General features: G+C 34.0%; 1 protein-coding gene across 2 annotated transcripts in view; it reads right to left on the bottom strand.

Moving 5' to 3' along the window:
- Helz (helicase with zinc finger) overlaps positions 1–13,635 on the bottom strand; it is a 167,804-nt gene that overhangs the window by 100,763 nt on the left and 53,406 nt on the right. For both annotated transcript variants that reach the window (XM_015504838.2, XM_015504839.2), the window contains exons 9-12: positions 12,095–12,293; positions 11,532–11,639; positions 10,251–10,548; positions 2,383–2,650 (exon numbers count right to left, since the gene is read on the bottom strand). In XM_015504838.2, the coding sequence (XP_015360324.1) occupies positions 2,383–2,650; positions 10,251–10,548; positions 11,532–11,639; positions 12,095–12,293 (873 nt within the window). The remainder of the gene's footprint in view (positions 1–2,382; positions 2,651–10,250; positions 10,549–11,531; positions 11,640–12,094; positions 12,294–13,635) is intronic.

The following is a 13,635-nucleotide window of genomic DNA, read 5'->3' as shown; positions in this document are numbered from 1 at the left end:
AAAAAAAAAAAAAAAAAAAAAAAAAAAAAACTATATACTATATTACACTGTCCTACCACAATGTCTATGTTCTATCTTACCACAATCTCTTCTTGTCATACCTAAGAACATTTTTACACCTTAATTAGGAGTGGATTTTACAACAAAACAAAACAAAGAAGACTTGCATTAACTATTGCAGTAGATGAGGTGCAGTTTCCTTTACATTTCTATATTCACTTTTTCTTATTGTAAGATTAATATGTGATCTCTGAAGAACATTTCAAAAGTAGAGAAAACTTGGAGCATAAAAGTCACCTTTAATTCTACCAACCAGAATACTGTCTTAACTCTTTCCAGTATTTTTATAAATATATATAGATGTATGTATGTGCATATAAATATGTATACACAAAAAATTAGAATGGCAGCAGGTAAAGGATTATAACTACCATATTTTCTTCCTTAATGTTGTATCATGAATATCTTTTCTACATTAAAAATTTCATAAGAACATAATATTCAATCATATGGCTAAACCCTAATTGATTTAACTTATTTTTCACTACTCTTTGAAACATGTTTATATCTGCTTCAAGATGATTCCCCATAAGTAAAATTACTATAGCAAAAGGGTCCAACATTTTTAAAAATCCACAAACTGTCAAAACAGACTTCCAGAATTATCATGGCAACTTAGTTCATGATCGGTGTTCCTTTCATATTGCTGTCATTTTCAGGACCGTCTTGTCATGGCTTTAGAAGCCCTCACAAGGTGCTCTAGTGTGAACTTGCAACCACTGAGCTTCTTGATCAGTATCTGACCTTCAGAGTTTAAAGGGTTTCTTTTTTCCACTCAAATTTCCATTTTGAAAAGATGATTTTTTAATCTATCAGCGTTCTAGTCTTTAGCTTTAAGTTCTAAAGTAATAAAATGATGGACAATCTTGAATAAAATATTAAATAGTACTTAATTTATAATTTTTTTCTGAATTTCTAGTACAATACTCAAAAATAGTCTCAAAGATTGTAAGCTTCTAACCTTTATTTCTTCCCATTATTTGTGATTTATCATAATGTTCTTTCCTAAGGGAAGGACTCTATGATAATGTAAACAAAATGTAGGCATATAAATAATGTAAATAATGAACAAAATATAAGCCATTGCCCATTTTTTTTACTAATGATTTCATTAGAACAGTCTATAAGTAGAATCAATAAAAGCCTTTTAAGAGCTCATAAGTGAAACATGATATAAACATGATAGAATAAAATTTCATAAAAATAAATTAGACTGACTTTGTACATGTACTTAATCCCGAGCTAGATACTTTTGAAAGTTAGATCATGCTTAACCTATAAAGTAAAAAGTTTTCACTTTTTCTTTTCTGCATATGTACTTAGTAAGTGTTGTGGTTTAGATATGAGGTGTCCTGCAAAAGTTCCGGTTACTGCAAGAAGATTTAGAGGTAAAATGATTAATTTTTAAGAATGTGACCTTAGTAGTCCACCCTAGTTTGAATGGACCAAGTGACTAGATGCAAATGAGATTTTTTTTTAAATTCATACCCGCAGTGACGCATCTCCTCCAGCCACACCTACCTGCTTATAGTCACTAGTCCATTCAAACTAGGATGGATTGCTTAGGTAACAGCTCCCCTAATCTGATCATTTCATCTCTGAATAGACCTGCATTACTGGTGCTTTGGGGGGACACCTCACATCCAAATCATAACAGTAAGTGTTTAGAATCTATTAATAATATTAATCATAAGACAGTGATAAGACAGCTTGACAAAGAAAACTATGTTGGCTAGGTTATACTCAAAAGGAAAAATACTTATAAAAGATGATTTTTCCTAAAATAATCAAAAAAACTTTTGATTTAAATACTTAGTCTTAACCTGTGGCACATGGGTAGAATATCAAGGATGTTGAAAGTAATCATAAACTGAGATAAAGCTGTTTTATCATCCATTTTTCAGAAGACCTAAATCATTTTATTCTTAATAACTTTAAAAATATGTGGTTTCCTTCCGTTTTTGAACATTTCTCATTGAGTGCTCGCTATGACTACATTCTCTGAAAGCTCTTAAGAACAGGGATTACAGATTTACGCGCAGCACATGGGAAAGAGCTGCCCCCTCGGAGAGGGATGCTCAGCAAGGCCTTGTAGAGATGGATGACATCTTTAACAGGGTTCCTGCCCTGACACACACACATCACAGCTATTGAAGACGGACAGAAAGCAGCTCTGCTATCTAGATAGATGCAGCTAATGAAGAACCACTACCTACTTCCTGTCTTCACTTTGGCACACCTCCATTTTAAAAATTAAAATACCACCCAAAGGGGAGATTAAAAGAAAAAAAAAGGAAAGAACATGCTTCTGAAGTAACTTACTTGCTGACTTCTTTATACTGGGCTATCTCCTCAATATAAAGAAGGTCATGCAACCGCGACTGATAGTTGGTCTTGGTCAATGATTTGTCTAAAACCGACTGGGTAAACAGCTGGTCAGCAGACAGAGGAATTTGGTATCTGATAAGAAGGCTCTTCTCCAAATCAGTAGTTTCATTAGGTTCAAAATCTATAATAGTCTTAGAAGAAGAATCCCAACGCTTAGCAGTGGTTACTAGCTGTTGTTTTGCATGCATCAGATATTCAAGATCTAAATGGAAACAAAAAACACATTTATAAAGGAACACAACATTAAAATTCACAAATAATACACATTTGGGTAAGAGAATTTAATAGACTACAGCTAAAATTCTTAAAAATAAAAGAATACAAAAACCCTTTGAGAGTACTTTCCCTAGTTCAGACATTTCTTTTGTCTATTTTAGCAAAAAAATATTAATAGGAATCTATGAAAAGAATATCTTTAAAAAAAAAACAACATAAGATTAGGACATACCACAAACAGTTGTTAACATTTTTAAAATGTAGATTAACACTTAGAACTTTTCAGTCAAGAGAAATCTGATCTGCAGGAAAAAGATGATAAATTCCTCATAAGATAATTTTATAAGGTATAATCACTTTCCTCCTCCTATCAATATCTGCCCTATTATAGAAAGAGAGATTAAAAAGCTGAAAAGTTAAATATTTTCTTATGTGGAAAAGCAGACACTATCTGAAAATCAACTTACTACAAACAAAAATCTTTTAGAAGACACACAAGTATAATACTACTGATTCCTCATCACAATGTGACACAATGCCATTCAAATGCCATTTCTGAAAAATCCAGTTTAGCCTCAGTTAAATTATTGGTAACTGTAGCACAGAATCAAAATGAATAACTGTTCAATCTTCTGACATCTCTGAAAGAAATGTGGATACAACCAGCACATCATAAGAAACTCAGAGTGTGCAGACCCCATGCTCAGTTTGCAGTGTGCACAGATTTCTATTACCGGGTGAAAAGTACGTACACCTATAAAAACGAAACTTAACCAAAAGGAAAAAACTATTCCACTGACTAACTAGGCCAAAATCCAGTTTTAGTAAAACAAAATGGGAAAACAAGGTTTCACAGTTCAAATTAAAATTTGAAGAAGAAATAAAAAGTTCTGACAAAAGATCTGTGAGTCTCCAAAGCACAAAGATAAGTTATCCTAAAGGATCTATTAAATGAGAACATAGGCAAAAATTGGCATGTCTTGCTCAATGAGTGAGTGTGCAAATTTTAAATATTACATATACATTAAAAACATGTTAAGTATAGTCCTCCACTAAGAGAAATTTCTAAATTGTAGCAAATAGCAAATCCCTAACCTTTGTTCCCTTAAAAGTCATTTTTACATGACCGCCTCATAATTTCTTAAATGTCAACATAAACATAACAATCATCATCAAGAGGTAAAGATTATCTGCTCATTAAAAATCTGCATTTTAAAATGGCAATGCTGGGGTGGTGGCTCAGTGGTAGAGCACTTGCCTAGCATGTGTGAGGTACTGGGTTCAATCCTCAGCACCACATATAAATAAATAAATAAAGGTCCATCAACAACTAGTAAAAATATTTTCTAAAAAATAAAATGGATTGATACTCTGTTCTTGTAGTAGCCTCATAAGAAAGTTTCCTAAAGTTAGTCTTCTTCCTAAATCCTATCATCTTCCTAAAATTGAACACTACATTCACTCGTTAGAGCATAACTGCAAAAAGAAATTATACAAATGCCAACAATAAACAGATGATACCATCACTAAATGTCAGATGCTCATTATCATCATAAAAGGATGTCTGGATTTGCACTCATTTAATGACCTAACTTAATAGTGCTTAATGGTCAGTAGGTGCTAAGACTGTCTCTGTGAAGAGAGGGAGGGAGCCACGGGCATGGGACAGGGCCACTACTGAGCTCATTGTCATCCCCTCCTGCAGCACACATGCACCCACTAGAGGAAACCTGGCCTGAGCCAGCTCCTCACGGGTGCGCACTTTTCTTCAATCTACATTAGGCTGAAATGGAAAACACTCTGGAAAGATGAAAGTGAACAAGTTAGGATCCAAATTCATAAAACCATACAGGGAGAGTTTAACACTGACTTATTAACCAATTCCTATCACAATAAATCCCAAATCTCACAGAAATTACAATCTAAAGAATTTCTTCCCCTGAGATACAGTAAGCAGAAACTATAAATATATTTTAAGAGAAATCCATAAGGAAAACTTACAAAGATAATTATAATATATCTAAAGTTTTGAAGATACCTTAAGGGAAGGGCTTCCACTATCAAAAACAGAATTCAAGATTGGAATATCTAGTCTGACACTTCCCAACTTCCCTAGCTCTTCTGATACTGAGAATAGCAGCTGGCTCTCCTCTCAGCCACAAAGTTGCTATTCCAAGATAGCATCCAAGGTTTACTTTGTTTTGAAGTATGTATTGCAGCCAACTTAAAATGTAACTTTAACAGGGCTTGGAGAGTGGGTAGGAAGACAGTAAGAGGGAAAAAAATCCTGTGTTCTAAGTAGCCATCACAAGAGCAAACACACAAGAGGCATGTGATGAGTGGGTTTTAAATATGAAATTTATTAAAAACAGCTGCTTTTATCTAGGACTTGTAGATAAAATTAAATGCTTCCTAATTCCAAAATCAGAAAATAAGACTCTTGCTTAGAAAGTATTTTGGTCTGTAATCTGACAAACCTTGACTGCTCAACTTTACAATAGAATAAAATTCGAGTAATCACCAGCTGCCACTTCCACTGTGTTCCAATATCCTTCCTTTCCCCAAACTGCTACCTAGAATCAAGAGGACTATCTCTTTTTCTCCTTTAATGCTACAGGGGATGAAACCCAGGACCTCACACATGCAGGCAACGGGCTCCACCACTAAGTTTACTTCCCCAGCCCTATTTTTGCTCTCTTAATGAGGCTAACAAAAAGTTAAAACAGCAGAGTGACAGCAGAAGTAATTCATACTCTGTGCACACTTACACTCTGTTCCGTTTATCTTTTATTAACAAACTATTTTTTAAAACCTATTTTTCTCCTGTTTTTCTAATCATATTATATAGAGACAGGTACAAAAATATGTTCTTAATTTACCAACAACTTTGGCAGTTGGGAATAATATTTCAATCACACTAAATTTTATGTTAATGTTAACATATCATGCTGTACTCATAGTAGAAAAATGTATAATATCAAGTTTTCAGATTTAAAGACAAGAGTTACTTTCAACATGTTGCTTCCACATATTCAAAACACAATTCCAAATCAGTACTTTCAAGCACAAGTTTTCTTCCATCAATCAAACTGTGGTAGGAAGTATACACTAAGTTTACTTTGTAAGTAAGGGGAAAACTCACTAACTTCCTTTCCTTGAGGATGTCTTTTGCTGCACATTTTTGAGAGGAATATATTTAATTTTAGTCCAAAAAAAATTTTTAATAGTGTTTTTTCTGAACCTGAATCTCACCAACAAGGAAAAAACTTGGGGGAAAAAAGGTTAAGGTTATATGTATTTACTCTCTACGATATGTTGACTAGAGGGGGGAAAAATCCAAATATACTCTACAAAAGAAAAGGTCTGGATGCTTTAGATATCATGAAAACAAGGCTGGGGGTATAGCCCAGTGGCAGATACTTGCCTTGCAAACATGAGGCCCAGGGTTCAATCCCCACAACTGTTTGGGGGGAGGCACGGGTGTATATTATGACAAAAATAAAAAACAAAAAACTATAGGTTTCCCTCAGCTCAAACTGGAATTAACTAAAGTAAGGAGGATTTTTAATTCAATACTAGAAAATTCATTCCAGTCTGCTATATAACTTGATTTTAAGTTTCAATGAGGAATACACTAATATACCTAAATCAGTTTGACAAACACTGAGAGCCTTTAAATCACTGAGGCGCACTGTTGAGTCCAAAAGGGAAGGAGTGCATGCAGCATTTCCACACTTATCTGTACACAGAACTCTTCACCATAGGTGTTATCATTCATTCCAATGAACACAGTCTAGGAAACCCTGAGTTAACAGATGGCCCAGCATGGTCCAAATTTATAATTTTATGGAAAAGAACTATGTTTCCATCATTAGTTTAAGAATTAAAAACTTTGCTTCAACATTGAACAGTCAAGTGAAAAACGTGATAAAGGTATTTCCCATACAAATTCCAGTTTTATACCTTCACCCTCAAAATTTCTTTCTGTATACAGAAATCAAATTACATTATAACTTATAATCAAAACTGTATAAACATGACAAAGCTCAGATCTAATTAAATTCCCACTGTATTTGGCTGACTGTACCTGAAAGGAGACTTTTTCTCCTAACTGGAAACCAAGAAACATCCAAGAATGCCTTGGTGGAAACAAGAGGTCAAATGAGCCAGGCTGTCACACTGTCACCAACTTAACAAAGCAGTCATTTTGTTCTCAATGTCCATGAATGCTATCCATACAGTATTCCAGGAAATGATACAAAATGTGGCATTGCCACTTTATATTTTTATTGTCTCAGAATGTTTATAAAATTGTAAATGTACATAAACAATTATTTGTCCTCAAATTTTTTGCTGACAAGAACTCTGCTCTGCTAATAAAAAATACAGACTTAAGCTACTAAGATTAAAAAACAGGAGAAACATATTATATATTTATATCTTGCTTTGTTTCTCCAAAATTCTGTTAGAACTCTATATACAAATACACTGAAACAAATGTAGTGATGCAATTTAAAACTTCAGGAATGTAACAAAAAATGGTAACATTCAATAGCATCAACTTTAAGAGTAGGGACCTTTATCAAAGACACAACTACACAACTAAAATCAGCACAACACATCAGCTAATATGAGTAACAACCCAAGAAAGGCAGTCAAATGTCATCTGATCTAAATCTACATATAGGTTTTTCCTTTTATAATGTTCAAAATCTTATATCAAAAGCTCTGTTTGTACATTTTATATTATTCCTTTGTAATATTCATTTTTCCTCAGTCCTTGAAAACCAAATTTCACTTTGTGAAATTATTTCAATATATCTAAAATTCAAGAAAATACCTAATTTTTTTTTCAATTACTTCTTGAAATAACTACTTGAAAGTAAAGTCTTACTTAATAGGCAAAGATATCAAACTACATACAAAGAGGTCACCCAAAAGTAGATACAGCACCTATATTGTAAAAAGTAGGGAAAGAGAATATCCTTGTATTCACTCCCTCTACCATATCTTAACAAAAGATAAAATTTATCATATTTAAAAACTGATATATCAGGAACATCAGAAAGAAAACTGTTTCTTACAGTTAACTGACTCAAAATATTAGTCCTGGGCAACTCTTTCAAGCCCTACAGTGTGCTCTCCAGCCCAGGAGATACGCAGGTGCCATGCTTAACAGCTCTGCTCTTTCTCTCTGCTTTTCTGTTCCTCTGTTAGCCCCATGCACCCAATCCCCAATTAAAAAACAAAGTTCCCTCTCTCTTTTTCTACTTTCTTCATTCTGAGTACAAGCCAGAAATTATCCTAATCATGGCTCGTGGTAAAAATAAGAACTGTTTACTAAATGTCAGATCCTGTGCCAGGCTTATTTCTAGTCCTCACAATTCTCTACAAGACAAATAACCACAGGCTCCCTTTCATATGTTTCAGCATGAAGCTCAGAACTGGTGGGTACTCTCCCAAGGGCCATTCAGGTAATGAGTAGAAAATCAGCATTCAAATCCAACTGTTACTTCACTCTAAACTTTGTCCACTGCTCTTTTTTTCCAATTAGAAAAGTAGCACATATCTGGCCGGGTGTGGTGGCACCCACCTGTAATTCCAGCGGCTCAGGAGGCTGAGGCAGGAGGACTGCAAGTTCAAAGCCAGCCTCAGTCAGCAACAGAGAGACACTAAGCAACTCAGTGAGACCCTGTCTCTAAATAAAATACAAAATAGGACTGGGGATGTGGCTTGGTGGCCAAGTGTCCCTGAGTTCAATCCCCAGTACCAAAAAAAAAAAAAAAGGAAAGAAAGAAAAGTAGCACATACAGGAGGCAAAACAGTCAAAGTACTATTCCCAAGCCCATGAAAGACCCTGCAATCCTCCTCATCACCACTTTTCTCACTGGCATCTGTTTAAATAGTATCATTTTCTTTTACTTTTCACTACAGACATTTAACATTTTATGTTATGAACAACATATTAACTAGTGTGGATTCTTGACAACACTTGAAACCCTATTCTTATGGGAAAATAAGTTGTGAGTTTGAAATCACCAATATAAAAGCAAACTTTTAAAATACAACCTACACGTTTTTTAAAAAAAAAAATACCCCTTTATAGTTACATTTGCGAGTAGGGGTTGCCCGTTGGTCTCTTTTTATGATTTATGTCTCCTCAAGATTTAAAAGGAGTGCTTCCTGTAGTCCTGAAGTTCTGGTTCTGAAAGCAACTTTCTAGTAGAGAGGTAGGCAAACTACAGCATACAAGCCAAATTTAGCCCACTGTTATTGGTGAAAATTAAATGTATTGGAACAGTCACCCCATTTGTGTATTGTCTATGACTGCTTTTGCACTACAATGCAACAGAAATCATCTGCCCTGTAACACCTAAATGACAACGTCTAATCCGTTGCAAAAATAATCTGCCAAATCTATGCTTCTATTTTTATTTGATAAACTACCATCATTTATTTGGCTATGAATATAGCTTATGCTGATTCCCAAGACTATTGAAAATATGACAGAAATACATATAACCAGAACAAAAACAGGTAAAAGGAATCAAATAAGTGGGAAACATGGGTAAAACGAAGCCTAGGTCATCTTAGCAAGCACATGAGAAGATAACACCAAATGGTAAAATTCAGCCAAAAATGTTTCTTTAACCTCATCTAGAAGCAAAAGGAGAGGAAGACAGATCAATTCTACTTTTTCAGTGTCCAAAATAAAATCCTAGTATTTGCTCATGAAGAGGTCACTCTCTGGGTTCACGTGAGCGGGGCACTATGGTACGCAGTGAAAAACCATCCTCCACATTATGGTTAATTACACTCAATACAATAGTGAGTTTCATACAGCTGTGTTATTTGAAGAGATACTAAATAAATATTTAGTGTTAAATAAAACAAAGCACCTATAAATCCAACCAAAAGCTACAGAAGTATGGACTAATGTGCCCTTCCCCTGTCCTATTAGATCTAGGCATAAAATTTAGGCTAAGCAATAACACGACTACATACAAAGTAATTCACCATCTTCTGCCGGTATTACATAGTAAAACCAAGGGGCTTTCCCCCAAAACACAGAGTAGATCCTATTGAAGGCACTCTGGTCTCCTAACACTAGTGAATGTGCAAGCTGACTTCTGAAGGTTTATACAGGAGGACTTTTCATTAAGAGATAATGGACTATAACACCAGCAAAGCTTCCTGGACAGTGAGCAGAACACGGAACTCGACACTGCAGGTGTTCACATGACTGCCATTAAAATGATATTCTACCCACACTCATATTAAAAAGATTTTACTGTGCTAAAACTTATCTTACTTAAAAATAAAATTATAAACCATCAAAACAGACCTGATCAACTACTCAGACAAGTTTAGGGAACCTCAAAGCAATGGTTGCTCAGTGACTGAATGAGGAGCAGGGAACAGTGTGAACCATTCTAAAGAAGAACCATTATGCAAGAAATGAGCCAATCCACTCGGATTTTTTTCTTATCATTCCCTCCCTATCCAGGGAATATTTAGGGGCCAATACATATCTTTTACTTTTGCCTTTTAATACATCGTATCAGGGAAAAAAGTCTAAATATTACCTTCTGTAGAAGCTGCATCAATCATTACTCTTTGCATGAGTACTGGTTCCAATCCAAAGTCGAAAACTATGGTTTGGCGAAAAGTTCCAAATATTTCTGTGTTAAATGCTATCCCGACTTTATACACGTAATGATCTAATCCATTTTGGGCCATCTTTCCTCCTATCCATTCTTGACAGTTTTCTGGGACTTCTTGTGATACCTGGGTAGTACTATCTCCGGCAGATATTGCAATGATACTAAAATGAGGACGATGAGCATCATAAAGCAATGCTACACGATACAGCATTCTTGCAGGCTACAAGGAAGTTAAAATAATGCATTGAGTACAAGGGGGTGAAAAATCCAATTGTAATTGGGCTCTTCAACGAAAATATTTCCATAAGGGACTGTTACTTTCCCATGCTTCTAAGATACTATGCTCAAAATACAAACTGCTCATAAGTGATTTAAGAAAAAGTCAGAATGGTTAAAAAAAACAGTTGTTAAAATGATATATTTATGCTACATCACTAGCTCCCTGCTTCTTCTGTGATATGTTCGTCTTTCACTGGACAAAAATCTATCTCCTCCTGTCACCCTTGACCTCCAACTTTCCATACTCTTTGCCTAAAAAAGTTTTATGTAGCCTCAAATAGGAAGCCTTCATAAGAGGGCAATTACCTCTGAAAGCCCTGGATTGGGTTCAGGGCTGAAGCTAAATGTTCTTAGCTTTTTCATCTCAAGATACAGATGATACAGTGGAAGAAACACCACCAAAAAGAACACAAAACTTTTCCACTGAACATAGTCACAGAAATTTTTGACTCTGCTTCAATCTTAAACTTTATTATAGTTTAAGATAAGAAACACTACAGAAAAGTCTCATATTTAAAACTGTATTACAGAATTTGCAATCTCTTCAAATCAAATAGAAAAACAAGTTATTTAAAAATCTTAAAACTGCCAGATTAAACAATTCAATTTTTGAATAGTTAATTTATAAGCCATGAACCCCATCCTACATTTCAGTTTTGTAAGATAATATGACAAATACTTCTTTACCAAATAAATAGGAAAGAATCCTAAATAACTATACAGATTGTATCTCAAAGTCAAAATAAACTGTATTTTTAATGACTGAAATACAGAACTCCACTTTAGCACAATATAGACCCTACATGAGATGTACTTAGATTAAAACATTTTTAGTGCTCTCTTAACACAGAGATTAAAAGGTCCAAAAAAGCTTGAAGAAAACTTGACAAAACTTATATTCTTAAATGAGCACAAAACTCATACCTTACAAGTGAGAGCAAAGGTCCATGTCTGGTGAGACTTTTTGGTGTTGACAGTAACCGACAGGTCAGGACTATGCTCCACCTTTACTCCTTCTATACATTCACTAAGCTGAAAATAAAGAGAATTGATCTTATGGTTTTTATCACTAAAAACACAAATTAAAATTTTAGCATGATAAATAAAAATCAACAGTAAAGACACTGATGGAATTGTTTATCAAGCAAGGTATTTTATACATTAACTTTCAGTTATTTTTATAAGAACAAATATAATAGAGCTAATATCAAAAATAAATTAACCAAAACAAGTGATCAAAACTGCCTAAAACAAGGTAATTAATACAACACCTGCAATTCTCTAAGCAAATAGTTTAATGTTGGCCTTAATTTAACAAATGAATCTACTTTTGCTACTAAAAGCATCATTTTATCAGGAATCAAGTTGTTCATATAATAGAAAAAGAAATAAAACAAAACACAGCATACAAAAAAGTCAAGATTCAAACAAGTTCATTGTTTAAGAAAGTCAAAAAAAAAAAAAAAAAGGTAGTTTATTTTCCTCACCACTTTCTCAGGAGATAATGAATTCATCCACTTTTCTATCAAGGTTTCCATGTAACTGCCTGAGAGCTGTTTATTCTCATTTTGTTGTTTCAATTTTATCAACCGTGAAGCATATCTTTTCTGCCATTCTGCTAGTTCTTCCTGGGAATGTGCTGAAGTACACTGGGCACCATACCTACAGATTCCTTGCTCTAAAAATCTAAGTGGAACAGGAAAGACTGTTTTATCATACATTTTGTTTAACCATTAAAGATAAACTTGCAGCATTTGCCCTCTGCCTCCTCAAGAACAAAAACAAAACATCTTCTGGAAAGCCATACTTATCACACTGCAAAGGAGGCAGAAGAGGTCTGAAGAACTATAGAACATTTATAACAATCAAAACACCAACCCCACATTCACTGACTTCTTTCTCTGGAAAAGGGACCCTAAACCACAGTATAGTCACAACCCCTCCCCCCAAAAGACACCAAAAAGTCACTTCCTTGGTGATACAAGAGCTCTACTGGATAATTCCTCTAAGGGGTTTTTTTTTGTTTTTTTTTTTAAGCAACACTGACATCAAGTGGATTAGCTGCTCACACACAGGTAAGCTGTACTTCCCAAAACTATATGACCTAAAGAAAATGTTCCATATACTAGGAATTTCATTCTGAAACAAATTAATATGGTATTAAATTATCATTGTAAGGCTACTGCTTTTCACCTTCAAATATAATAGTTTTACTCTATTTATATAAAACTATTACCTATACTTCACTGAAAACATTGGACGGTATTAATTTAAGTTTCAAATAAATTCAGGACAAGAGTTTTATATTACAGAGTCCCAAATTTATTCAATAGTCATATTCAATTCTTCAAAGGGTAAATAAATAAATGTTCACTTTAAAGGATACAAGAGTTACTGATTTTTCAGTGTTTGACTTGGAACACTAGGGTGACTTCAGCTAACAATAATATAGTATATATTCCATAAAGCTAGAAGATTTTTGAGTGTTCTAACTACAAAGAAATGATAAATGTTTAAGTTAATGAATATGCTAACCACACTGATTTGATCGCTACACAATGAATGAATGCAAACATCAAACTATCATATTGTACCCCATAAATATTTATGCTCAATTATGTGTCAACCAAAGACAATTTAAAAAGAAATCAATTGATAATTTTGTGGTCAAAAACATAAAAAGGGCTTTGACCATTAATTTTTTTTAAAAAAAAAGTTTCAAATATACTACAAAATGATGGGTAAAGCCAGTTTTTAAATCAATGAAAATATTTAAAAATTGATAGATCTTTGAGAGGAAAGAAAATGAAAATTAATCTATAAATAGCAAAACAGAAACAAGAGAGATATTATAAATAATTTTCAACTCTAGCTGGAAAGAAATACAAAATGAACCACAGCATAGCGTAAGTCTTCCAGTGGCTCACCACACTGGAAAGCTGAGTGTATCTACAGCTTCTCCTATACAACAAAGCATTTGAACTTAAAATTATGCTGTTATTAAATTATTTTATGCTTCAAAAGACAC

Source organism: Marmota marmota, unplaced genomic scaffold (assembly GCF_001458135.2).
Source record: "Marmota marmota marmota unplaced genomic scaffold, marMar, whole genome shotgun sequence".
In the NCBI taxonomy this organism is placed as follows: domain Eukaryota; kingdom Metazoa; phylum Chordata; class Mammalia; order Rodentia; family Sciuridae; genus Marmota; species Marmota marmota.
Note: the sequence above shows the minus strand (reverse complement) of the source record. Positions and strands in the feature narration are given on the sequence as shown.